This window comes from Chiloscyllium plagiosum, unplaced genomic scaffold, assembly GCF_037043375.1.
Source record: "Chiloscyllium plagiosum isolate Xiang-an unplaced genomic scaffold, Cpla_swu_hap1 HiC_scaffold_49, whole genome shotgun sequence".
In the NCBI taxonomy this organism is placed as follows: Eukaryota; Metazoa; Chordata; class Chondrichthyes; order Orectolobiformes; family Hemiscylliidae; genus Chiloscyllium; species Chiloscyllium plagiosum.
Window position 1 is genome coordinate 11346123 of NW_028270187.1, and position 24773 is coordinate 11370895.

At 44.3% G+C, this 24773-nt stretch overlaps 3 protein-coding genes, 1 long non-coding RNA gene and 1 pseudogene across 6 annotated transcripts in view; 3 read left to right on the forward strand and 2 right to left on the reverse strand.

Annotated features, from left to right (window-relative positions):
• The window catches only part of LOC148135538 (uncharacterized), a 334519-nt gene that overhangs the window by 227659 nt on the left and 82087 nt on the right, over positions 1–24773 (reverse strand). The window lies entirely within an intron of this gene.
• Positions 1–24773, forward strand: part of LOC122545874 (uncharacterized) — a 229790-nt gene that overhangs the window by 94495 nt on the left and 110522 nt on the right. The window lies entirely within an intron of this gene.
• Positions 5–629, forward strand: LOC148135549 (histone H4). Its single transcript, XM_087984503.1, has one exon. It carries the CDS (start codon positions 5–7, stop codon positions 314–316), a length of 312 nt encoding a protein of 103 aa, XP_087840629.1. The 3' UTR covers positions 317–629.
• Positions 1132–24773, forward strand: part of LOC148135550 (histone H3) — a 46455-nt gene continuing 22813 nt past the window's right edge. The window contains exons 1-2 of one of the 2 annotated variants that reach the window (XR_015755005.1): positions 1132–1676; positions 8741–8778. Coding sequence is in view for 1 of the 2 variants with exons in the window: in XM_087984502.1 (XP_087840628.1) it covers positions 1132–1542 (411 nt within the window). In the remaining variant the exon portion in view is untranslated. Of the gene's footprint in view, positions 1677–8740; positions 8934–24773 lie in introns of those variants that run through there. The other variant, XM_087984502.1, reaches the window with a different exon arrangement.
• Positions 2564–3569, reverse strand: LOC122545214 (histone H2A-like; annotated as a pseudogene).

The following is a 24773-nucleotide window of genomic DNA, read 5'->3' on the forward strand; positions in this document are numbered from 1 at the left end:
CGTGATGTCTGGAAGAGGGAAAGGAGGCAAAGGCCTGGGAAAAGGCGGAGCGAAGCGGCACCGCAAAGTGCTCCGTGATAACATCCAGGGCATCACCAAACCAGCCATCCGGCGCCTGGCTCGCCGTGGCGGGGTCAAGCGCATCTCGGGCTTGATCTACGAGGAGACCCGCGGGGTGCTGAAGGTTTTCCTGGAGAATGTGATCAGGGATGCGGTCACCTACACTGAGCACGCCAAGCGCAAGACAGTCACCGCCATGGATGTGGTGTACGCTCTGAAACGCCAGGGCCGCACTCTCTATGGATTCGGCGGCTGAGGATGAAGCGACCCTTTTCCAGTGAACCCAAAGGCTCTTTTCAGAGCCACCCAAACTCTCCGATAGAGAGCGGAGACCTGAGGACGGAGAAGGCAGCACATAGGGAGGGGATAGTGTAACTGTTCTATAACGTGTCATTTTTCCCATACATGACCCTTTCAGAAACGATACTTACATGAGTTGTGATGCTGGGACACAGCGTATGTTTTCATAGCCTGCTCTGTCCATGTGCCTGTTACAGACCGTTCAGGCGGCCATTAAGTTGTGATTCGGCTGATTATAATCTGGTTGAAATAAAATATCGATTCGGTGAGCTTCTGTTATTTTATCGTGGTACAATTTCAACAGCGGCAGCGTTGTTTAGATTGATTCGCGGTGGGGAGACGTTCGGCTGTTCAGTTTGACTGGGCTGTTTTAAACCCCGCCTTTCCTCCTGCCTGTAACAGACATATCAGGCAATAATCCCCCCTTTTGTCCGCGCTGATAGCTAACTAAGCTTTAATCGATTACTATAAAGCATCTGAGTTGCGAACGAGTGGTGTAATATGTCTTAATATGTTATTTGATTTCAGGGTTTGAGAGGGTGAATTCAACGGGCATTTTGCAATTGACCAACTGTCATTTCACGTTATCTGATCAGCCTCCAACAATTCTTTTCTGTGCCTTCCGGAGCTGTTTCTCTGTGGGCTGAGGGACAGGGCTGTATCCAATCCCAGCTCTAGGGCGGGCTCTCCATTCCCTTAAATAGGCAGCACCGCAGCAGCCTCAGCATTGACAGCAGCAGCCTGTGTGTGTGTTCCAGAGAGTTAAAGAAAATGGCTAGAACCAAGCAGACAGCGCGCAAATCCACCGGAGGGAAAGCTCCTCGCAAGCAGCTGGCGACCAAAGCGGCCCGCAAGAGCGCTCCGGCCACGGGCGGAGTGAAGAAGCCTCATCGCTACAGGCCCGGCACGGTGGCTCTGCGGGAGATCCGCCGCTACCAGAAATCCACCGAGCTGCTGATCCGCAAACTGCCCTTCCAGCGCCTGGTGCGAGAGATCGCTCAGGACTTCAAGACCGACCTGCGCTTCCAGAGCTCGGCGGTGATGGCCCTGCAGGAGGCCAGCGAGGCTTACCTGGTGGGACTGTTTGAGGACACCAATCTGTGTGCCATCCACGCCAAGCGGGTCACCATCATGCCCAAAGACATCCAGCTGGCCCGCCGGATCCGCGGGGAGCGCGCCTAAACGGAGCATAGCCGGCCCTGCACATTCACCCCGAGAGTAAGAGAAATGCACAACGGCTCTTTTCAGAGCCACTAAACCATCCAGAGGAAGCAGGAAACGATGGGTTGTATTAATAGTACTTATAAAACCAGGAAGTAAGTACGGAATGAGTTATAAGCGATATTGACGTGGGCAGTGAAGTCCTATCTAATGAGATCTCCCGTGTTCGCAGAATTTATGACAGATTGTGAAATATAATTTTAACATCACATTGGGGTAGTAGATTATAAATTCCCGCGAATCTCCCTCTCTGTCTCGGTATTCATATGGCTTGTCGTTGGGGGATGGCAAAGATTTGGTGCCAAGAGATCGAATTGTTACTTGCGGACATTAGTGTCGTATTTTAGGAAGTGCACAGGAGCTGAGTAAAGCATTAATGGGGAGTCAGTTAAACAAAGCCGCAGGCAGCGGCAGTCCAGTTCCAACTACTGAGATCTCTGGTGATCGCAGATTTTGCTGTAAAAGATTCCAGAATTTAACTAATGGGGGTGGGATAGGATTGACGCCTAAAGATCAATGGCTCATTTTTAAATTTGAAAAGCCCACTAAGATGTAGAACAGAAGTTTTTACAGAGAAGGCATACAGAATGCTTAGTGCACTGGGTCAATTCAGCTCTTCCTGATGCAGTTGAAGGGAATGTGAAACCAAAGTCAAACCCGATCGGGACATTTCTCGTCCTGCAAGTACAAATTCAGCATGTGGGTGTGTGTTTTGCCGAGGGGTGGGGGTATGAGTGTGTGTGTGTGTGTGTGCAAGTGTAAAGAAGTATACGCGTACGTCTGAGAGGGTGCATGCCTGCTTGAGGGACAGTAGTGTGAGCGTATGAGAGATGGATCTCCGTGAGTGTGTGTGTGTACTTCGCTCAAAAGCTGTAAGAATCCAAGTGAGATTCTGTAAATCCATTTTTTTTAAGATTAGAATCAGTCTGACCACCGTCTCACACAGGGCACCTTGCACCTTAAAGGCATTTTCTTGGCCAACGTGACACCAGTTGCTCAGGTTCACTTGAGAATGTAACTTACATTTGCAAAAACTGAAACCAACATGATCATTCTAAAAGATTACAGATTAACCAACAATCCACGTCTTTGTTAATGATTTCAGTTACATCACACTCTAAACTTCTGCGAAAAGTTGTCTTACGATGTTAAGACTACAAACACGTGATGAAAGCTCCGAAATCTAGTGCATAGAAATTAACCTGTTTGACTATAAGCTGGTGTTGCGTGATTTTTAACTTTATACATCATAGTCCAACATCAGCATCTCAAAACCGCAAGTGTTCAATAACAAGGCGATAGTAATTGACTGATCTCAGGCTCAAAGTTCAAGGTTTTCCACAGTAAAATAAATCCGGCAAAGATGACGGCGTAGCCCCTTTCACACATGCTGTGAGTGGCTCTGAAAAGAGCCTTTGGGTTGTCAGATTCAAGAATACTCGCTTCACTTTTTAGCAGATCCAGCAGCGGCGGTTTTCTTTGGCAGCAACACGGCCTGGATATTAGGCAGCACCCCGCCCTGAGCGATGGTCACCCCTCCCAGCAGCTTGTTGAGCTCCTCGTCGTTGCGCACGGCCAGCTGCAGGTGCCTGGGGATGATGCGGGTCTTCTTGTTGTCCCGGGCCGCGTTGCCGGCCAGCTCCAGGATTTCAGCCGTCAGATACTCCAGCACCGCAGCCAGATAGACCGGCGCTCCGGCACCCACACATAGTTACCCTTTCTCAGGAGCCTGTGAACACGGCCCACCGGGAACTGCAGGCCAGCCCGGGACGACCGAGACTTCGCCTTGGCGCGACATTTCCCACCGCTCTTTCCTCTTCCGGACATAGTAACAATCTCACAAGCACTTTCACGGAAAATGCTGCACTCCGCCCACATTGCGGCCTCTTATACCTTCGGGAGGAATGGTGGGGCGGCCATTTCTGATTGGTCCCATTGTCCAGCCCCGACTTATGTTGTTTCAATTCCCAATCAGATATCTGCCTCATTCTCCAAGCCGGGGGGGGCACGGGGAGGAAGGCGGAAAGTACCGGCGCCAAATCATCAACCGCCTTCTTTCCAATTTGAAAATCCCGCCAATTTACAAACAAAGGAGTGTCTTTTATATTGAAAAATGAAGTACAAAATACGGAGGAAGTTTTTATAAAATACTCGTATCTTAATTTACTTTTAGTTTACAAATGTATACTTCACTCGATCTGTCTCTCCCTCATTTGGCGACCTGTATTCGTCCATTTCTGATCTCGAGTGGGTAATTTTCTAAACCTTCAGAAACTGAAAAGAAACATGCCAAACACTTCAGTCCGCACTTGACTTCTCACTTCACATTTCAATAGCACCCCGGCATGCTGATAAAGCAGCACACAACATTCTTCCGGCACAGTATCGATGGCGAACACGGTGTTTAGACGATATTCTAAAGCTGTCCTCCCTTATTGCTCTCGCTCTATCAGCAAAATCATCACATTTCAACCCGTCAGCTGTTTTGGCGTTCTCTCGGTTCCCTTTGAAAGCCTCTCACCGACCGCAGAAATTGCTTTGCTTTTTGCATTCTGAAAAATCGGATTAAACCCGCGCATTGCAATTTTTTTTTAAAAAATCAGATGAAAGATGTGGACAAGTATGTATTGTTTGCTTGGGGAGAAAGTGAGGTCTGCAGATGCTGGAGATCAGAGCTGAAAATGTGTTGCTGGAAAAGCGCAGCAGGTCAGGCAGCATCAAGGGAACAGGAGAATCGACGTTTCGGGCATAAGCCCTTCTTCAGGAATTGTTTGCTTGCCAAGTTTAAAATCACGTAGCATCAGGTCATAGTCCAACCAGCTAATTCGAAAGCACTAACTTTCGGAGTGCTGCTCCTTCATTAGGTAGTATGTAAGTTATGAAAATAAGTATTAACATTTTACCAGGGATTTTAGCAACTTTAAACAAACAAGATGAAAAAATGATTCACTGACTTTTAATCTGCCCACTCTCTGCAGACAGGGAAGAGGCTTTTTATGCAATCATCCCCACAACTGTACCTCATTAATTTGCAAACCTTTTATATAAACAAATATAGCACTAGTAAAATTATCCAGTGAAGAATCATATATAAACTAAAACGATGGTTCAGCTCTCTCTGGGAAGTTGTGGGTGGCCTTTGAGTTGTGGATGTGTTTGTTTCAATGCGGTGCTTCACTTGGAGCTGGTGAACTTGGTCACCGTCTTTGTGCCCTCCGACACGGCGTGCTTGGCCAGCTCCCCGGGCAGTAGCAGCCGCACGGCGGTCTGGATCTCCAGGGAGCTGATGGTGCTGCGCTTGTTGTAATGGGCCGAAAATATCGTTGACGAAAGAGTTCATGATGCTCATGGCCTTGGAGGAAGATGCCAGTGTCGGGGTGAACCTGCTTCATCACATTTTAGATGTAGATGTAGATGGAGTAGCTTTCTTACGTGGACCGCCTCCTCTTCTTGCCGCCCTTCGCTAGCGCCTTCTTAATGATTTTCTTCGCGCCCTTCTTGGAGGCTTGCTGTGCTTTCTTCTCATCAGCCATAGCGCCACTCACTTTCGGTCACAGAATAAAGGAAAGCAGACTCGGAGCTCCCTTTTTATAGGTAAAAACAATGACTGCAGATGCTGGAAACCAGATTCTGGATCAGTGGTGCTGGAAGAACACAGCAATTCAGGCAGCATCCGAGGACAGGCAAAATCGACCTTTCGGGCAAAAACCCTTCATCACCGAAGACGTCATCAATGCTAATGAGGGATGGGGAATCCTGGTTCCTGAATGGGTGGCTCAGACGGTGTCATTCCCAAACACATGTTTCTGTGATTGGTTTGTGTGGGACCCAATGTGGATCTGTCAGAATCGACAAAATGTGAAGTGGATGGTGATTCTGTTCCTGTCAGTCTGACTGAGGGAGATTTGTTTTGTGTCTGGAACACAGAAAGTGACTGTGGTATTGGCTCGGTTTCCTTTTGTTCCTTGTTGTGCTGATGTGGGAGTGGAAGGGTGTGTTTCTAGCTCCGCAGGTCTGTTTCTGGTCCTCTCTCTGGGCTGGAATTAAGAGAGTTTGCCACTTTTCTCAGTGGTTAGCACGACTGCCTCACCGCGCCAGGGACCCTGGTTCGATTCTAGTTTCGGGCGACTGTCTGTGTGGATTTTGCACATTCTCCCCGAGTCTGAGTGGGTTTCCTCCGGGTGCCCAGATTCCCTCTCACAATTCGAAGACGTGCAGGGAGTTGAATTTGCGATGCTAACTGCCCATAATGTTCCGGGATGTGTAGGTTAGTTGCATTAATCAGGGGTAAATGCAGAATTATGGGGAATGGGTCTGGGTGGATTACTCTTCGGAGGGTCGGTGTGGACTTGTTGGGCCGAAGTGCCTAATTCTACACTGTAGCGATTCTAAGACTGTGAATGTTTTCTAGGTTTGGGGTTGATGGAATTCGTTCTCAACTGCACGGAGTTGGAGAGAGATGAAAAAAAAGTCCCTATGTAAAACTTTTCTTGAGTCATAGGTTGAAAATGTCTGTCTTGACTGTGGGATTAATATATTTCTGAGAACTTGATTGCTAACTGTGGGCCCAGAGACCGATATATAACTGTTTGCTTTGCAAGTAACGACAGCGTAGCAGAACCACGTTGCTACTCTTTTTATTTAGGAGTATTGAACTTTCACGCAGGGATTTAGAACAATTGTCCTTCTCATATGAATGCCTGTTAACCAGCAACCGTTAGCATGCTATATATGTCTCACTTTAACCTTATATCTATCTTAGACATTTGGCATGAATTCAACACCACCGAGGCTCTGGTCCTCTGTGTAATAGTCAATTCGTGTTACTTCAGGACAGGTTTAATTCTGTATCCATGAAACACTAATGGAAGCGATAAAACTTTACACCATTTGCCTGCCACTTGGAAATGTTCCTCCAATCTGTGCCTATCCATTGCTGGGAGGTTTTTGTTTACTCTATTTCACAGTTTTTACATGTCAGTATGTAACTGGACTGTAACTCAAACCTTCTGAAGTGTAACCTGTTGTTTCTTACTCTGTAGGTGTCAGTCATTAACATAAGAATGTGTCTCATTTAGTATCTACAATTTTGAGTGTGACCAAACACCACTTTAGACAGTCTCAGGTAGGACTCCCTCCCCTCCACAGCAAATCCTTACAATCAACTTCTGCGATTTGACAGTAAGTTTGAATTTATAACTGCAGCATTTGGCAAGAGGCAATATCTTGTACATTGCAGAAATTGACAATAACAATTTTATTGCTGATGTTACACTGTTTGTCAGTTTCTCACCAATGGATAGTTGCATTGTATCCTAACAATTTAATGCTTTGCAACTGACTCCATATTTCATTCTGTAACTGCCAGTTTGTTGTTTCTAATCTTGTTTTTACTCAGTTTCTGTGGTTTTGTTCGCCGAGCTGGAAATTTTTGTTGCAAACGTTTCGTCCCCTGTCTAGGTGACATCCTCAGTGCTTGGGAGCCTCCTGTGAAGCGCTTCTGTGGTGTTTCCTCCGGCATTTATAGTGGCCTGTCCCTGCCGCTTCCGGTTGTCAGTTCCAGCTGTCTGCTGTAGTGGCCGATATATTGGGTCCAGGTCGATGTGTTTGTTGATGGAGTTTGTGGATGAGTGCCATGCTTCTCGGAATTCCCTGGCTGTTCTCTGTTTGGCTTGCCCTATAATGGTAGTCTTGTCCCAGTCGAACTCATGTTGCTTGTCGTCTGACAGGGGACGAAACGTTTGCAACAAAAATTTCCAGCTCGGCGAACAGAACCACAACAACGAGCACCCGAGCTACAAATCTTCACCCAAATTTGAACTCAGTTTCTGTCAATGAATGGCATGTGAGAGAGCAAATATCTCAACATTTCTAACTTTCAGATGAATGTTTTTTTTTCACTCCATCCCTGTTATATTACGGTGACTTGTAATTGAATCTGTCAGTGTGTGGTCTGTGAGCACACACAGTAAGTTACAGATAAAGCTAAAGGTGAATGTTGCCTCCCATTTCTGTCATGCAATTGCAGAGTATACACTACAGTTATGAATTTATTTCAGGATTTTGTCAGTTTAAATGTCTCAAAGCAGAGGACAAAAAGAAAAATGAGAATTCTGTGACATTTTTATCTGTCTGTGTGCACTTAGCTCTGAGAATATGTGAGTGCTATCAAAATGTACCTGTCAGTTTTTTTTAATGAATTGTTTTAAACCTTCACCTGTCAGTTTCTGCAATGTGAATGTTTATGTGCAGTTTTCATTCTGTACCGGAGTTTCAACTACATGAATGAATGAGTACATTTGAAAGTATCTATACCTTTCAGTGTGTGCTCTGTGAATAAATGTGTACTTACAATATTTGTCTCTGTTTAACATGACACTTGCCAGAAACTGCAGAAGCTCTTTTTATTTCAAATCTCTGTTGCTCAACATGCAAAAGATTTTATCATTTGCCATCAATGTCTGGGTAGCATGGTGGCACACTGGTGCCAGGGACCCAGTTTCAATTCCAGCCTTTGCTCATTGTGCAAACTGCTCCCCACGTCTGCATTGGTTTTGTTACAACAAACCTCTTTACTAATTTAAACCCAGCAACACAGAAAAGATTTATCCCATGCAGTAATCTGTGAAAATTCAATAGGCCAAGAACACATTAAAGATTAATAGCTTTATTTATTAAAGTATAATAGAGAGTGATTAACTAACAACTACTTACAACTCCTTCCTCGAACCTATCAGAGTAGTATTATAGAAGATAGAACTCCTGATTAAGATTTACAAAACAAAACTTCATACCTCAAAACCAGGCAACTTTTGGTTCTTTTCTGTATTCCTTTCTTTTGTTCTTCTTGGAGATTGTGCTTCACAGGTCACTGATCGATAAAGGTACCTTTAAGAGAGCTATTTTTCAGGCAGTCTTTTTACATGCTGGTGGTTTGGCAATTCTCCTTCTAATAGTTAATTTTTTCCCGGTCTTGTAACTCCAGAGCATCGGACTGTGTCATTGGCTTATTAGATTGTCAATATACTCAATTCATACTGGATTGGAATTTGGTATTTTCGGGATATAATTTAAACCGATTGGTTGAATTCAATTTTGTTTTTGTCTCCAGGCAAGCAGCTACTTGAGTTGTTTGACCAAATGTTACTTTTTTTTTCAGAACACTTGGTGCTGTCCAGAAGTTCAACTGGCTTAAAGGTTGTTATACTCACGTCTTCATAACAGTTTCCTCTGGGTATTCCAGTATCCTTCCACAGTCCAAACAAGCAGGTTAGCTGGATGGTAAATGGCACTGTAATATTCAGCAATGTTCAGAATAGGTGGGTTAACTATGTTTAAGATGTGGTTATGGGGTAGGCGTCTATATCTGGGTGAGATGTGCTTTGGTAAGTTGTTGCAGGCCTGTGGGCTGAATGATCTCTACCTGTACTGGAGGAACTCTGTACTGCAAATTAAAGTGAGACTTTTTATACCATTGTCAGTCTCTGGCACTCTGAAGCAGGTTGGAAAATTTTTACAACTTTTATTCAAAAGGTACTGTTTAGGATTGTAAGTTATTTTCTGGATTGGTCAGTCTCTGGTCTGAATGTGTACTTTGAATTTATTGTTCACATGTTTATAACAAGGCCAGTATGAGAGTTTCTTCATTCCGTGCCCAATAATTTCTGGGTATCTGTCTGAATGCATACCTTTTCATGTCAATGTTTGATTTTCCTTTGGACTACTTGAAAACAAAGTATTTATTCAGTCATTTTGTCTGAGATTTGTTCTACTTTTTGTGGAAACAAATTAACTTGCAATATTTGTTTCAATCTGATGCTTGGCTGCTATTTAATTCCTCCAGTCTGGATAAAAAGATTCAAGAATTACATCCAGTCAGAGAGTCAGACAGCAAGTTTAAGCCATGGTGAGATAATTGGATGAATAATTAGTCTGAATTTTTATTTACTTCTTTCCCAACTTAAGTGGAATACATTGTGAACATGCAATAGGTTCAGTATTTTCTAATAAACAAGTAGAATTTACTTTTCGATTTAAAAGCTTTAGGAAGTTCACTTGTAAACTGGGACTGACATACTTCACTCTCACACTGTCCTGGATAACTTGTTTAATGAAATGCTAGTTCTCCCAACTGTGACATCTTTGAGGTCATGACTTTTCTATTTTTGCCTATAGACCTACGAACCTGACAGTATTTCTGTATGTTGCAAGTTATTCTGTATCCACTGTGTATTGGCACCATCTTACTCTTTGTTTTGTCCAGAAATTATCTCAGTTTCCTTCAAGTCCTTCATGACACAAATAAGGACAATAACTGGAGCAATCTGCAACTGTTTGTTCTTCTGTGAGTACAGAACTAATCTTGTTTCTTCCATTTACTTGTACGGTTTGTGTACTCAGAAAGTACTTTCTACCTGTCAGTCTGTGCTATTCAATGGGACTTTGGATACGGTTCATTGTCCTTCAAAACTCAGCTCAGATGTGACAGACGGTCAACAGATTAGAGCAACGTTGTCCAGTGAAAAACTTGGAAACTAAAATTTAATGTTGTCTACTCGGGCTGTTGTGTATACGTACTGATTTTATGTATAAAAAACATTTTTGAACGGAATAGTTGTTATGATACAAGGATGCCAACACTCACTTGATCCTGCGTTGTGTTACTGAGCAGTTTAAATGTTTGCTGTAAAGTGGACAGCCAATTAGCAAAGGAGAGCATTTTCAGTTCATGTTTCCTGAAGTGAATGGTAAAGACCTTATTTTCTTTGACTGTTTGTGTCTGTAAGATTCACTGGTAAGTGAAACCACAACATATTGTCTAGTCCCACTTGCCAGCATTTGACGCGTATCCCTCTAAACTTGTATATATCCAGGTGCCTAGAAAAGGTTGTGATTGTACCCACTACCTCCACTTCCTCTGGTAGCTCATTCCATTCAATTGCCACCCTCTATGTGATAAAGTAACCCCATAAATCCTTTATAAATCTTTTTTCCACAATTCAAACCTGTGCCGTCTATTTTTGCACTCACCCACATTTGGAAAAAGACCTTGGCTATCACCATATCATGCCCCTCATGATTTTCTCAACCTGTACAAAGGTCACACCTCATTCTCCGACAGTCCAGGGATCAAAGCAACAGCCTGTTCAGCCTCTCCCTAAAACTCAAAACCTCCAGTCCTGGCAATGGAAAGTCCTGATGAGAGTAATGCAGTTGACGTGGTTTACATGGACTTCTGTAAGGCCTTTGTCAAAGCATAACCCCCCCCCCCCGACCAGGGATGAAAGACTCAGCAGGCAGACAGGCAGCATTCAGGCAAGTGGTCGGTGTTTATTCAAGTAGAAACGGGTTAGTGCAAGGAGAATGCCAAATGATCTTCTCCCGAGACTGGCCTCAGAACAGAAGTTCATGACGCACTCTGATTTTACAATAAAAAGCAATATTGTTTCTAAATTTTCTGATAACAATCACATACAACTTGATTATGATGTTCCTCCCTCTTAGTTTGCATACCGTAATCAATGAGGCACCTAATCAATGATGGGCATTTCCATGGACAGCTCCAGGATCCCCGACCTCTCAGAGTTTAGAGACACTGTAATCTCTAGGCCTTGCAGTCTTTCTATGCATCCTATTCATTCACATTTCAAAGTTATTTTCTAGACACCCTTGGGTTTCTCTCAGTCTAGCTTGTCTCTCAGGACTGCTTGAATATTGTTATTCATTGTATTCCATTTTATAAAGTTCAATTGCTCCTCTGATATAATTAGCACAGTGGGGAATATATGAAGAAAAAGACAAAAGGACAGTTTGTTTTGACTTACTTGCCATCGACTTGTAATTTTAATTTCTGTTATAAAAACTCAGTTACAAAATGTAAAGTAATTTAGCTATCCCAACTATTAGCACTTTGTGATTAATGGGCTGTGAGCAATCTATTGTGTTCTGGGTGTAAGAGAAGTCATTATCTAAAGCTAACTAACCTTCACTTCCAGGTTTAAATGCTTCTTTTCCTCTTTATGCTTTAGTATTATGCACCTATATTTTAGGCTGGAAACTACTGAGATGATGCTACGTCTCTTTACGAGAACCTAATTCTTAATATTCTAACTTATTTCAAGAAACTACATACTATAAGATAACTTGAGCTGTTTTAGGGCATTAATGGGCTGTAACTAGCACCTGGTGTCTGATCATTAACTGGGAATATTACCCTTTCATTTAATGTGGCTAGAATTACTCATTTATTGGACCTTCGGTCTGCTTGTCAGAACTGTTTCGAATGGGACCAGGCTGGGCCCTTCTTACTGTCCTCGCAGTGGCTTATTGAATGGTATCATTCTGCCTTACTGTGCGGGTAGGCTGCTTGGTGTAGTTTCTGCCTGCCATTGCGTTTCACATCCTGCTGTTTAATTCTTAAAGGCCAGCTTGTGTTAACAGATATGGGACACTCTATTCTGGCCAGGTACAGGCCATCCCTACAGCCTTTGACAAAGTCCCATATAAAAGACTGGTCCAAACCCAGCTCTTGGAGTCTTAAGCAAATTGGAGCTGAAATGAGCTTGCAGCCAGGATGCAAACTATAATGGTGGTGGGTTGTGTTTGTGACTGGAAGCCTGTGACCAGTGGTGTACCACAGGGATCAGTGCTTGGACCCTTGCTGCTTGTTATGTACATATTAACAATTGGATGTGAATGTAGAAAGTATAATTAGTAAGCCTGCAGATGAATTTTTCATGTGGAAATATTACACGTTTCAGTGCAGCCTTGGAGTGCAAAGGGCCTGTTCCTGTGCTGTATTGTTCTTTGCTCTCTGACATGAAAGTTGGTGGTGTTGTTGACAGTGAGGGAGATGGTCTCAGGCTACAATATGAGGACATTGGGGACTGCAATGACAGATGGAATTTAATCCAGATAACTGTGAGGTAATGAATTTTGGGCAGTCTAATAAGGGAAAGAATTACACAATGAAGGATTGGTCCCGAGGGAGTACTGAGGAACAAAGGGACTTTGGTGTACAAGTCTATAGATCACAGAAGGTGTCAGCACAGGCAGACAGGCTGCTGAAGAAGGCATACAGAATGCTTTCCTTCAGTACCGGAGCTGTTGAATATAAGAGCAAGGAAGTCTTATTACAACTTTGTAAAACAGATCAAATACTGTGTGCAGTTCTGATTGCCACACAATTAGAAGAAAGGGATTGGCTGGAGAGGATGCAGTGGGTTGGAAAGTCTCCTGAAAAGGGACGACTGTATGAGCTGGGTTTGGTTTCCTTGGAGCAGAGAAGGTTGAGGGAGGATCTGACTGAGATATACTAAATTGTGAAAGATGCCTCACTGTCACATGGCAAAAGTTGAAGTGGAGGGGAAAACAGTTTAGAGGATATCTGAGAAAAATATTTTGACGTAAAGTTTGTAATATGCTGCCTGAGAGTGTGATGGAATACTCTCACAGCATTTAAGCAGCATCTGGATATACCGTTAAGAAACCAGGGCATAGTCGGCTATGGGCCAAGTGCAGGTAAATGGCATGAATGCAGATTGGAGTTTGTTGGACATCATGGACATGGTGGACTGAAGGGTCTGTTTTTCTGCTGTATGACTCTATAACTATAAAATCCTTGTAAATGTTTTCTGCACCATCTCAAGTTTAACAACATTCTTCCTGGAGAAGGGTGATGAGCATTGTACGCAATCTTGCAAAAGTGTCATCACTAATGTCTTGTGCAGCCACCACATGACATCCCAACTCCTACACTCAATGTTCTGACCAATGAAGGCAAGCATGCCCAATGCCTTTTCACCGCCCTGTCTACCTGTGACTCGACTTTCAAGGAAATATGCACCTGCACCCCTCTGTCTCTTTGTTCAGAAACAATCCCCAAGACCCCACCATCAAGCGTAAAGGTCCACTCCTGGTTTGTCTCATCAAAATCTAACACCTCACATGTATCCAAACTAAATTGAATTCTTCTCGCAAAAAGATAAAATGAGCAGCTCGGGGGTGGGGGTATACTTACCAGTGGTAAGCCACAGGATACAGGTCTCTGGCACAGAATCTGTCCCTGCTGCTCAAATGTGAAGCGGGGAGAGAAACATCGCATTAGTCATTGGGTTCTCCATAGTTAAAGGGACAGATAGGATGTTCTGTGGGAAAGAGAGAGACTCATGGTTGGAGTGTTCCCTCCCAGGTGCCAGGGTGCATGATGTCTCAGATAGTGTTTTTGGGATCCTTGAAGAGGAGGGGGAGCTGCCCCAAGTCATGGTCCACCTAGACACTAACAACATTGGTATGACAAGGGATGTGGATTCAAGGCAGAAAGTCAGGGAGCTAGGATGGAAGCTTGGAGCTAGAACAAACAGAGTTGTTATCTCTGGTTTGTTGCCTGTGCTACATGCTAGTGAAGTGAAGAATAGGGAGAGAGAGGAGTTGAACAGTTTTTCACAGCAGAGAGCGGCGCGAGCTGGGCGGAAGTGAGGTTGGAGAGCAGAGCTGGTCGGGAAGGTAAGTGATTGATATTTGAGTGGGTGTGTTCTAGACCCCAGGCCCTACATAGTAGGGCCTCCCTCCCATCCTCCTCCTCTAACCTAATTTTAAAGTCCACAGGTAAGCTACTCAGTGTTCTTGTTTTGGAGACGAGGTGTAGGGTAATGGCAGCGCAGGCAGTGGAATGTTCCCCCTGCAGGATGTTTGAGGTAGGGGTGAGCACCGATACTCCTGCCGACTTCATCTGCAGGAAATGCAGTCAGATCCTGCTCCTCACAGAACGAGTTAGGGAACTGGAACTGCAGTTGGATGAACTGAGGATTATTCGAGAGGCTGATAGAAGCGACAGGGACATAGCTACGCCAGAGAACAGAGATAGCTGGATAACAGTTAGAGGTGGGAAGGGGAGGAAGCAAGCAGTGCAGGGATCCCATGTGGTCGTTCCCCTAAACAATAAGTATACCGCTTTGGATACTGTTGGGGGGGACGGCCTAGCAGGGGTAAGCTGCAGTGACCGGGTCTGTGGCGTGAGGTGTGGCTCTGAGACCCAGAAGGGAAAGGGGGAGAGGAGGAGAGCACTAGTTATAGGAGACTCTCTAGTTATAGGGACGGACAGGTGGTTCTGTGGACATGGGCAAGACTCTCGGATGGTTTGTTGCGTCCCGGGTGCCAGGGTCCGAGACGTCTTGGACCGTGTCTTCTGAATCCTTAAGGGGGAGGGTGTGCAGCCAGAAGTCATGGTGCACGTTGGCATCAACGACATAGGTAGGAAGAGGGGTGGGGAGGTCATTCAAGAGCTCAGGGAGTTAGGCTGGAAGCTAAAAGCTAGGACAGAGAGTCGTCATCTCTGGGTTGTTGCCGGTGCCATGTGACAGTGAGGCAAGGAATAGGGAGAGTGTACAGTTGAACACGTGGCTGCAAGGATGGTGTAGGAGGGAGGGCTTCAGGTATTTGGACAATTGGACTGCATTCTGGGGAAGGTGGGACCTGTACAAGCAGGACAGGTTGCACCTGAACCAGAAGGGCACCAATATCCTGTGGGGTAGGTTTGCTAGCACTCTTCAGGGGGGTTTAAACTAATTTGGCAGGGGGATGGGATCAGGACTTGTAGTCCAGCAAGTAGGCTAGCTGTTTGTCAGGATGTCCAAGAATGTAGGGAGGCTGTGAAGAAGGTAGCACTGACAGGGAATACTTGCGGACACAGAGATGGGTTCAAGTGCGTATATTTCAACGCAAGGAATATCAGAAATAAGGTAGGTGAACTTAAGGCGTGGATCGGTACCTGGGACTACGATGTTGTGGCCATCACGGAAACGTGGATAGAAGAGGGACAGGAATGGTTGTTGGAGGTTCCTTGTGACAGATGTTTCAGTAAGATTAGGGAGGGTGGTAAAAAAGGAGGGGAGGTGGCGTTGCTAATTAGAAATGGTATAACGGCTGCAGAAAGGCAGTTCGAGGGGGATCTGCCTTTGGAGGTAGTATGGGCTGAAGTCAGAAATAGGAAAGATACAGTCACCTTGTTGGGTGTTTACTATAGGCCCCCCAATAGCAGCAGAGATGTGGAGAAACAGATTGGGAAACAGGTTTTGGAGAGGTGCAGAAGCCACAGGGTAGTCGTCATGGGCGATTTCAACTTCCCAAATATTGATTGGAAGCTCTTTAGATCAAGTAGATTGGATGGGGCGGTGTTTGCGCAGTGTGTCCAGGAAGCTTTTCTAACTCAGTATGTAGATTGTCTGACCAGAGGGGAGGCCATATTGGATTTGGTACTCGGTAATGAACCGGGACAAGTGATGGGCTTTAGTGGGTGAACATTTTGGTGATGGTGACCACAATTCTGTGACTTTCACCTTGGTTATGGAGAGAGATAGGTGCGGGCAACAGGGTAGGTTTTACAATTGGGGGAAGGGTAATTACGATGCTGTAAGACAGGATCTGAGGAGCATAAGTTGGAAGCATAGGCTGTCAGGGAAGGATGTCGTGGAAATGTGGAACTTTTTCAAGGAACAGATACGACGTGTCCTTGATATGTATGTACCTGTCAGGCAGGAAAGAAATGGTCGTGTGAGGGAACATTGATTGACGAGGAAGGTTGAATGTCTTGTAAAGAGGAAGAAGGAGGTTTACATCAGGTTGAGGAAACAGGGTTTAGACAGAGCAGTGGAGGGATACAGGATAGCCAGAAGGGACCTGGAGAGCTAAGAGAGGGCATGAAAAATCTTTGGCGGATAGGATCAAGGATAACCCAAAGGCATTTTATGCGTATGTGAGAAACATGAGAATGACGAGAACGAGGGTAGGCCCGATCAAGGACAGTAGTGGGAGACTGTGTATTGAGTCGGGAGAGATAGGAGAGGTCTTGAATGAGTACTTTTCTTCAGTATTTATGAACGAGAGGGACCGTATTGTTGAAGAGGAGAGTGTGAAATGGACTGGTAAGCTAGAGGAGATACTTGTTAGGAAGGAAGATGTGTTGGATATTTTGAGCAACTTGAGGATAGACAAGTCCCCCGGGCCTGACGGGATATATCCTAGGATTATGTGGGAAGCAAGAGAGGAAATTGCAGTACTGTTGGCAATGATCTTTTCGTCTTCACTGTCAACGGGGGTGGTACCAGGGGACTGGAGAGTGGCGAATGTTGTGCCCCTGTTCAAAAAAGGGAATAGGGATAACCCCGGGAATTACAGGCCAGTTAGTCTTACTTCCGTGGTAGGATAAGTAATGGAAAGGGTACTGAGGGATAGGATTTATGAGTATCTGGAAAGACACTGCTTGATTAGGGACAGCCAGCACGGATTTGTGAAGGGTAGGTCTTGCCTTACAAGTCTTCTTGAATTCTTTGAGGAGGTGACCAAGCATGTGGATGAGGGTAGAGCAGTGGATGTAGTATACATGGATTTTAGTAAGGCATTTGATGAGGTTCCCCATGGTAGGCTTATGCGGAAAGTCAGGAGGCATGGGATAGAGGGAAATTTGGCCAATTGGATAGAAAACTGGCTAACCGGTCGAAGTCAGAGAGTGGTGGTAGATGGTAAATATTCAGCCTGGAGCCCAGTTACAAGTGGAGTTCTGCAGGGATCAGTTCTGGGTCCTCTGCTGTTTGTAATTTTTATTAATGACTTGGATGAGGGAGTCGAAGTGTGGGTCAGTAAATTTGCAGATGATACGAAGATTGGTGGAGTTGTGGATAGTGAGGAGGGCTGTTGTCGGCTGCAAAGGGACTTAGATATGATGCAGAGCTGGGCTGAGGAGTGGCAGATGGAGTTCAACCCTGCCAAGTGTGAGGTTGTCCATTTTGGAAAGACAAATAAGAATGCAGAATACAGGGTTAACGGTAGGGTTCTTAGTGAGGTGGAGGAACAGAGAGATCTTGGGGTCTATGTTCATAGATCCTTGAAAGTTGCCACTCAGGTGGATAGAGCTTGTAAGGCGGCCTATGGTGTATTAGCGTTCATTAGCAGAGGGATTCAATTCAAGAGTCGTGAAGTGATGTTGCAACTGTACAGGACTTTGGTTAGGCCACATTTGAAGTAATGTGTGCAGTTCTGGTCACCTCACTTTAGGAAAGATGTGGAAGCTTTGGAGAGGGTGCAGAGAAGATTTACCAGGATGTTGCCTGGAATGGAGAATAGGTCGTACGAGGATAGGTTGAGAGTGCTAGGCCTTTTCTCGTTGGAACGGCGAAGGATGAGGGGTGACTTGATAGAGGTTTATAAGATGATCAGAGGAATAGATAGAGTAGACAGTCAGAAACTTCTTCCCCGGGTACAACAGAGTGTTACAAGGGGACATAAATTTAAGGTGAAGGGTGGAAGGTATAGGGGAGATGTCAGGGGTGGGTTCTTTACCCAGAGAGTGGTGGGGGCATGGAATGCGCTGCCTGTGGGAGTGGAAGAGTCAGAATCTTTGGTGACGTTTAAGCGGCAATTGGATAGGTACATGGATGGGTGCTTAAGCTAGGACAAATGTTCGGCACAACGTTGTGGGCCGAAGGGCCTGTTCTGTGCTGTATTGTTCTATGTTCTATGAACATGTGACTAAAGGGATGGAGTGGGAGGGAGAATTTTGGATACCTGGTTAATTGTGGCTCACTCTAGGGTAGGTGGGACTTCTACAAACATGATGGTCTACACCTGAAGCAGAGGGGTACCAATATCCTGGGGGAAGTTTGCTAATGCTCTTTGGGAGGGTTTAAACAAATTCAGTAAGGGAATGGGAACCTAAATTGTAGTTTCTGTGTCCAGAGGTTAAGAGTAGTGAGGTCAGAAATATGATTTCAATGTCACAGGAGTGCACCGCCAAACAGGAAGGTGGTTTGAAGTGTGTCTACTTCAACACCAGGAGCATCCGGAATAAGTTGGGTGAACTTGCAGCATGGGTTGGTACCTGGGACTTTGATGTTGTGGCCATTTCAGACACATGGATCAAGCAGGGACAGGAATGGTTGTCGTAGGTTCTGGGATTTAGATGTTTCAGTACGAACAGAGAAGATGGTAAAAGAGGGGGAAGGTATGGCAATGACAACATTACAGTGGTGGTAAGGATGTACGAGGACTCGTCTAATGAGGTAGAATGGGCTGAGGTTAGAAACAGGAAAAAAAAGAGAGGTCACTCTGTTGGGAGTTTTCTACAGGCCTCAGAATAGTTCCAGAGATGTAGGGGAAAGGATTGTAAAGATGATTCTGGATAAGAGAGAGTGTAACAGGGTAGCTGTTATGGGACACCTATAACTTTTTAAAATATTGACTGGAAATACTATATTTTGAATACTTCGGATGGACCAGTTTTTGTCCAATGTGTGCAGAAGGGTTTCCTGGCACAGTATGTAGACAGGCCAACCAGGGGAAAGGCAACAATGGATTTGGTACTGGATAATGAACCCGACCAGGTGTTAGATTTGGAGGTAGGTGAGCACTTCGGTGAGAGTGACCACAATTTGGTTATGTTTACTTTAGCGAAGGAAAGGGAGGTCGGTATACACCGCAGGGCAAGATTTATAACTGGGGGAAACGGCAATTATGGTGCGATTAGGCAAGACTAATGACGCATGGATGGGAAAGGAAACTGCAGGGGATGGCACAATTGAAATGTGGAGCTTATTCAAGGAACAGCTACTGCGTGTCCTTGATTAGCATATACCTGTCAGGCATGGAGGAAGTGGACAAGTGAGGGAGTCTTGGTTTACTAAGGAAGTTGATCGCTTGTCAAGAGGAAGAAGGCGGCTTATATTATAATGAGGCGTGAAGGCGCAGCTAAGGCGCTTGAGAGGAACAAGCTAGCCAGGAAAGACCTAAAGAGAGAACTAAGAGGAGCCAGGAGGGGACAAGAGAAGTCTTTAGCAGATAGGATCAAGGAAAATCCTAAAGCTTTCTATAGCTATTTCAGGAATAAACGAATGACGAGAATAACTTCCGGGCCAATCAAAGACAGGAGTGGAAAGTTGTGTGTGCAGTCCGAAGAGATAGGAGAAGTGCTAAATGAATATTTTTCATTGTCTTTTTCCCTGTGTGAATACCAATGTTGTTGTGGAGAACACGGAGTTACAGGCTACTAGACTAGATGGAATATAGGTTCACAAGGAGGTGGTGTTAGCAATTCTGGGAAGTGTGAAAATAGATAATCCCCTGGGCAGATGGGATTTATCCTAGGATTCTCTGGGAAGCCAGGGAGGAGATTGAAGAGCCTTTGACTTTGATCTTTGTTGTCATTGTCTACAGGAATAGTGCCAGAAGACTGGAAGATAGCAAATGTTGTCCCCTTGTTCAAGAAGGGGAGTAGAGACTACCCTGGTAGTTATAAATCAGTGAGCCTTACTTCGGCTGTGAGTAAAGTGTTGGAAAAGTCTACAAGAGACAGGATTTATAATCCTCTCGATAGGAATAAGTTGATTAGGAATAGTCAATATGATTTTGTGAAGTACAGGTCATGCCTCAAAAACCTTATTGAGTTCTTTGTGAAGGTGACCAAACAGATGGATGAGGGTAAAGAAGTTGATGTGGTGTATATGGATTTCAGTAAAGTGCTTGATTAGGTGTTTTCAGTAAGGTTCCCAATGGTAGGCTCTTGCACAAAATATGGAGGCATGGGATTGAGGGTGATTTAGCGGTTTGGTTCAGAAATTGGCTACCTGAAAGAAGACAGAGGGTGGTAGTTGATGGGAAATGTTCATCCTGGAGTTCAGTTACTAGTGGTGTATCGGAAGGATCTGTTTTGGGTCCACTGCTGACCTGGGTAAGAGCGCAGAAGGATGGGTTAGTAAATTTGTGGATGACACTAAGGTCAGTGGAGTTGTGGACGGTGCCAAAGGACATTGCAGATTACAGAGGCACATGGATAAGCTGCAGAACTGGGCTGAGAGGTGGCAAATGGAGTTTAATGTGGAAAAGTGTGAGATGATTCACTTTGGAAGGAGCAATAGGAATAAAGAGTACTGGGATAATGGTAAGGTTCTTGGCAGTGTAGATGAACAGAGAGACATCCATGTACATGTGCGTAGATCCCTGAAAGTTGCCATCCAGATTGATAGGGTTGTTAAGAAGGCATACAATGTGTTAGCTTTAATTGGGAGAGGGATTGAGTTTTGGAACCATGAGGTCATGCTGCAGCTGCACAAAACTCTGGTGTGGCCGCACTTGGAAAATTGCGTCCACTTCTAGTCACCGCATCACAGGAAGGATGTGGAAGTTTTGGAAAGGGTTCAGAGGTGATTTACTGGGATGTCATCTGGTCTGGAGGGAATGTCTTACGAAGAAAGGTTCCATTAGAGAGAAGAAGTTTGAGAGGTGACTTAATAGAGACACATAAAATAATTAGAGGGTTAGATAGTGTGGACAGAGAGAGCCTTATTCCTTTGATGGTGATGGCTGGCAAAAGGGGACATTGCTTTAAATTGAGGGATGATAAATATAAGACAAATGTCAGAGTAGTCTCTTTACTCAGTAGTAGTAGAGGCATGGTATGTTCTGCCTGCAACTGTAGTGGGCTCGCCAACTTTACGGGCATATGAATGGTCATCGGATAAATATATGGATGAAAATGGAATAGTATACTGTGCTGTCATGTTTTATGTTCTATTATCTCACTAAATCTTTCCTACTCCATCGTTTCAAATTACAATTATGTGATCGCATTGATTATTTGAGAAAATGGTATTGATTTTCTTGTATTTAATATCAGGCTTCATGGGAATGCAGGGCTACTTGTAGAAAATGAAAGTTAATTTGAAACAATGGCACAAGAAGCCTTTTTGGTGAAGACAGAGTCATAAAGAAAATCTGTTCCTGCAAGTTGGAGAAATGGAGAATGACGTTGTGCTAAAGGTGGGGATGGCAGCTCCTCTGCCACCATGATACATTGATGGAAATGGAATGCTGTCTGAGTGGGAGTAGAATTGTTAGCTGGATGTCTCTGACTGCTGCAGACCACAATGACTCCACATGAGAGTGATCATTTCCTGTTGCCTGCAGTGTATATGGAACTCCATAACTGTCAGTCCCTGCTCTGCAGTTATGATGTTTGTATTGTGAACTAATTCTGAATCAGTCAGTTGCTGTGTGCGTGTGCAGTAATTATTTTCCACTGTCAGGAACAACATTAGAAATTCCTGGAGAAACTCAGTTCTGAATAGCAGCCACTAGCCCCAATACATTAACTCTACTTTCTATCAACGGATGCTGCCAGACGTGCTGAATTTTTCCAGCAATTTCTACATTTGTTTCCAGCCCCTAGCATGTTCAGTTTTATTTATCAGGCTTTGGCACACAATGGGTGTTTGGAATTCACATTATTTAATTGTCATGTCTCTGTATGTGACAAAAATTCATTAAACGTTTAACTCTGTCCTGCCCAATCACTAATAAACTTAATAACACTGTTTCATCCAGTAAATTGGTGACTTTTGTCTGGTTTCCTTCTATCTCTGTATTTAACATCTATGTTATATATGGTTTTCTTTTCCATCTTGATTTTAACTTTAAAAATGTCATATTAAATGTAGATTTAACGCCTATCCCAGGCATCTATTTCAGATAAGAATTCAGTCTAAACCCCTTGAAAAATAGTGTAAAATATCAATGGGCTTGACAATATTAGACAAGAACTTTCAAAAGCTGATTGGCAGCAGATGCTCGCAGGTAGTTGATGGCTGGAAAATAGGAAACCTTCAAAAATGAGATAACAAGGGTCCAGAGACAGTCTGTTCCTGTTAGGGTGACCGGCAAGCCTGGAAGTGTAGGGAATGCTGGATGATGGTGAAATTGAGGTTTTGGTTAAGAGAAAGAAGGAAACATACGTCAGGTATAGACAGGAGAGATCGAGTGAATCCTTAGAAGAGGCAAAGACAGTAGGAGTATAATCAAGAGGGAAATCAGGAGGGCAAAAAGGGGGCACGAGATAGCTTTGGCAAATAGTTTTAAGGAGATTCCCAAGGGATTTTATGAATACATTAAGGACAAAAGGGTAACTAAGGAGAGATTAGGGCCTCTCAAAGATCAGCAAGGTGGCCTTTGTGTGGAGACGCAGAAGATGGGGGAAGATACCAAATGAGTATTTTGCATCAGTGTTTACTGTGGAGAAGGACGCAGAAGATATACAATGGGGGGACATAGATGGTGACATCTTAAAATGTCCATATTACAAAAGTAGTATTACTGGATGTCTTGAAACGCATAAAGGTGGATAATCCCCCAGGACCTGATCAGGCATACTGTATAACTCTGTGGGAGGTTACAGAAGTATTTGGCATGTCCCTTGTCGAGATATTTTTAACATCGCGAGTCACAGGTGAAGTGCCGGAAGACTAGAGGTTGGCTAACATGGTGCTACTATTTAAGAAAGGTGATAAGGAAAAGCCAGGAACTATAGGCTGGTGAGCCTGCCATTGGTGTTGGACAAGATATTGGAGGGAATCTTGAGAGACGGAACTTACACGTATTTCGACAATCAAGGTCTGATTCGGGACAGTGAACATGGTCTTGTCCAAGGGAAACCATGATACACAAACTTGATTGAGTTTTTTGAAGAAGTAACGAAGAGGATTTCCCCATGCGAGACTGGTTAGCAAAGTTAGATCTCATGGAATACAGGGAGAACTAGCCATTTGGAAATAGAACTGGCTCGAAGGTAGAAGACAGAGGGTGGTAGTGGAGGGTTGTTTTTAAGACTGGAGGACTGTGACCAGTGGACTGTCACAAGGATCGGTGCTGGGTCCACTACTTTTTTGTCATTTATATAAATGATTTGGATGTGAGCATAGGAGGTATAGTAAGTAAGTGTGCAGATGACACCAAAATTGGAAGTGTAGTGGACAACAAAGGAGGTTACCTCAGATTAAAATGGGATCTTGATCAGATGGGCCAATGGGCTGAGGAGTGGCAGATGGAGTTTAATTCGGATAAACGCGAGGTGCTGTATTTTGGGAAAGCACATCTCAGCAGGACTTATACACTTAATGGTAAGGTACGAGGGAGTTTTGCTGAACAAAGAGATCTTGAAGTGCAGGTACATAGTTCCTTCAAAGTAGAGTCGCAGATAGATAGGATAGTAAAGGCGGCATTTGGTATGCTTTCCTTTATTGATCAGAATAGAGTGCATGTTGAAGCCATACTGGACATTGGTTAGGCCACTTTTGGAATATTTCATACAATTCTGGTCTCCTTCCTATCAGGAGGATGTTGTGAAACTTGAAAGGATTCAGTAAAGATTTACAAGGATGTTGCCAGGGTTGGTGGATTTCAGCGAGAAGGAAAGGTTGAATAGGCTGGGGCTGTTTTCCATGCAGCATCGGAGGCTGAGGGGTGAACTTATTGAGGGTTATAAAATCATGAGGGCATGGATAGGATAAATAGACAAGGTATGTTCTCTGGGAGGGGGGAGTCCAGAACTAGAGGGCATAGGTTTACGGGGAGATGGAAAAGAAATAAAAAGACCCAAGTGGCAAGTTTTTCATGTAAAGGGTGGTACATAAATGGAATGAACTGCCAGAAGAAGTGGTGGAGGCTGGTACAATTCCAACTTTTAAAAAGCACCTGAATGCATATATGAATAGGAAGGGTTTGGGGGGATATGGGCCGGATGCTGGCAGGTGGAAATAGATTGGGTTGGTTTATCTGGTCCGCATGGACAAATTGGACTGAAGGGTCTGTTTCTGTGCTGTACATCTCTTTGACTCCATGATTGTTGAGGGTAGAGCGGTGGACGTGATCTATAAGGACTTCAGTAAGATGTTTGACAGGTTTCTTCATTGTAGACTGGGAAACAAAGTTAGATCACATGAAAATCGCAGAGAACTAGCAATTTGGACACAGAATTAACTTAAACATGGAAGACAGAGGGTGGCGGCGGAGGGTTACCTTTCAGACTGGAGACCTGTGATCAGTCATGAGCCACAAGGATCAGTGCTGGGTTCACTGCTTTTCGTCATTTATATAAATGATTTGAATGTGAACATAAAAGGTTTGCAGATGACACCAAAATTGGCAGTGTAGTGGATAGCAAAGAAGGTTCCCACCGAGTACAAAAGGATCATAATCAGATGGGCCAATGGGCTGAGCAGTGGCAGGTAGAGTTATTTCAGATAAATGCTAGGTGCTGCACTTTGGAAAGGCAAATCAAGGCAGGAGTTATATACTTAATGGTAAGGTCCTGGGGAGTATTAATAAACAAAGAGACCATAGAGTGCAGGCTCGTAGGTCCTTGAAAGTGGAGT

Coding starts and splice junctions, on each gene's coding strand:
- LOC148135549 (XM_087984503.1), top strand. CDS start 5: ATGTCTGGAAGAGGGAAAGGAGGCAAAGGCCTGGGAAAAGGCGGAGCG.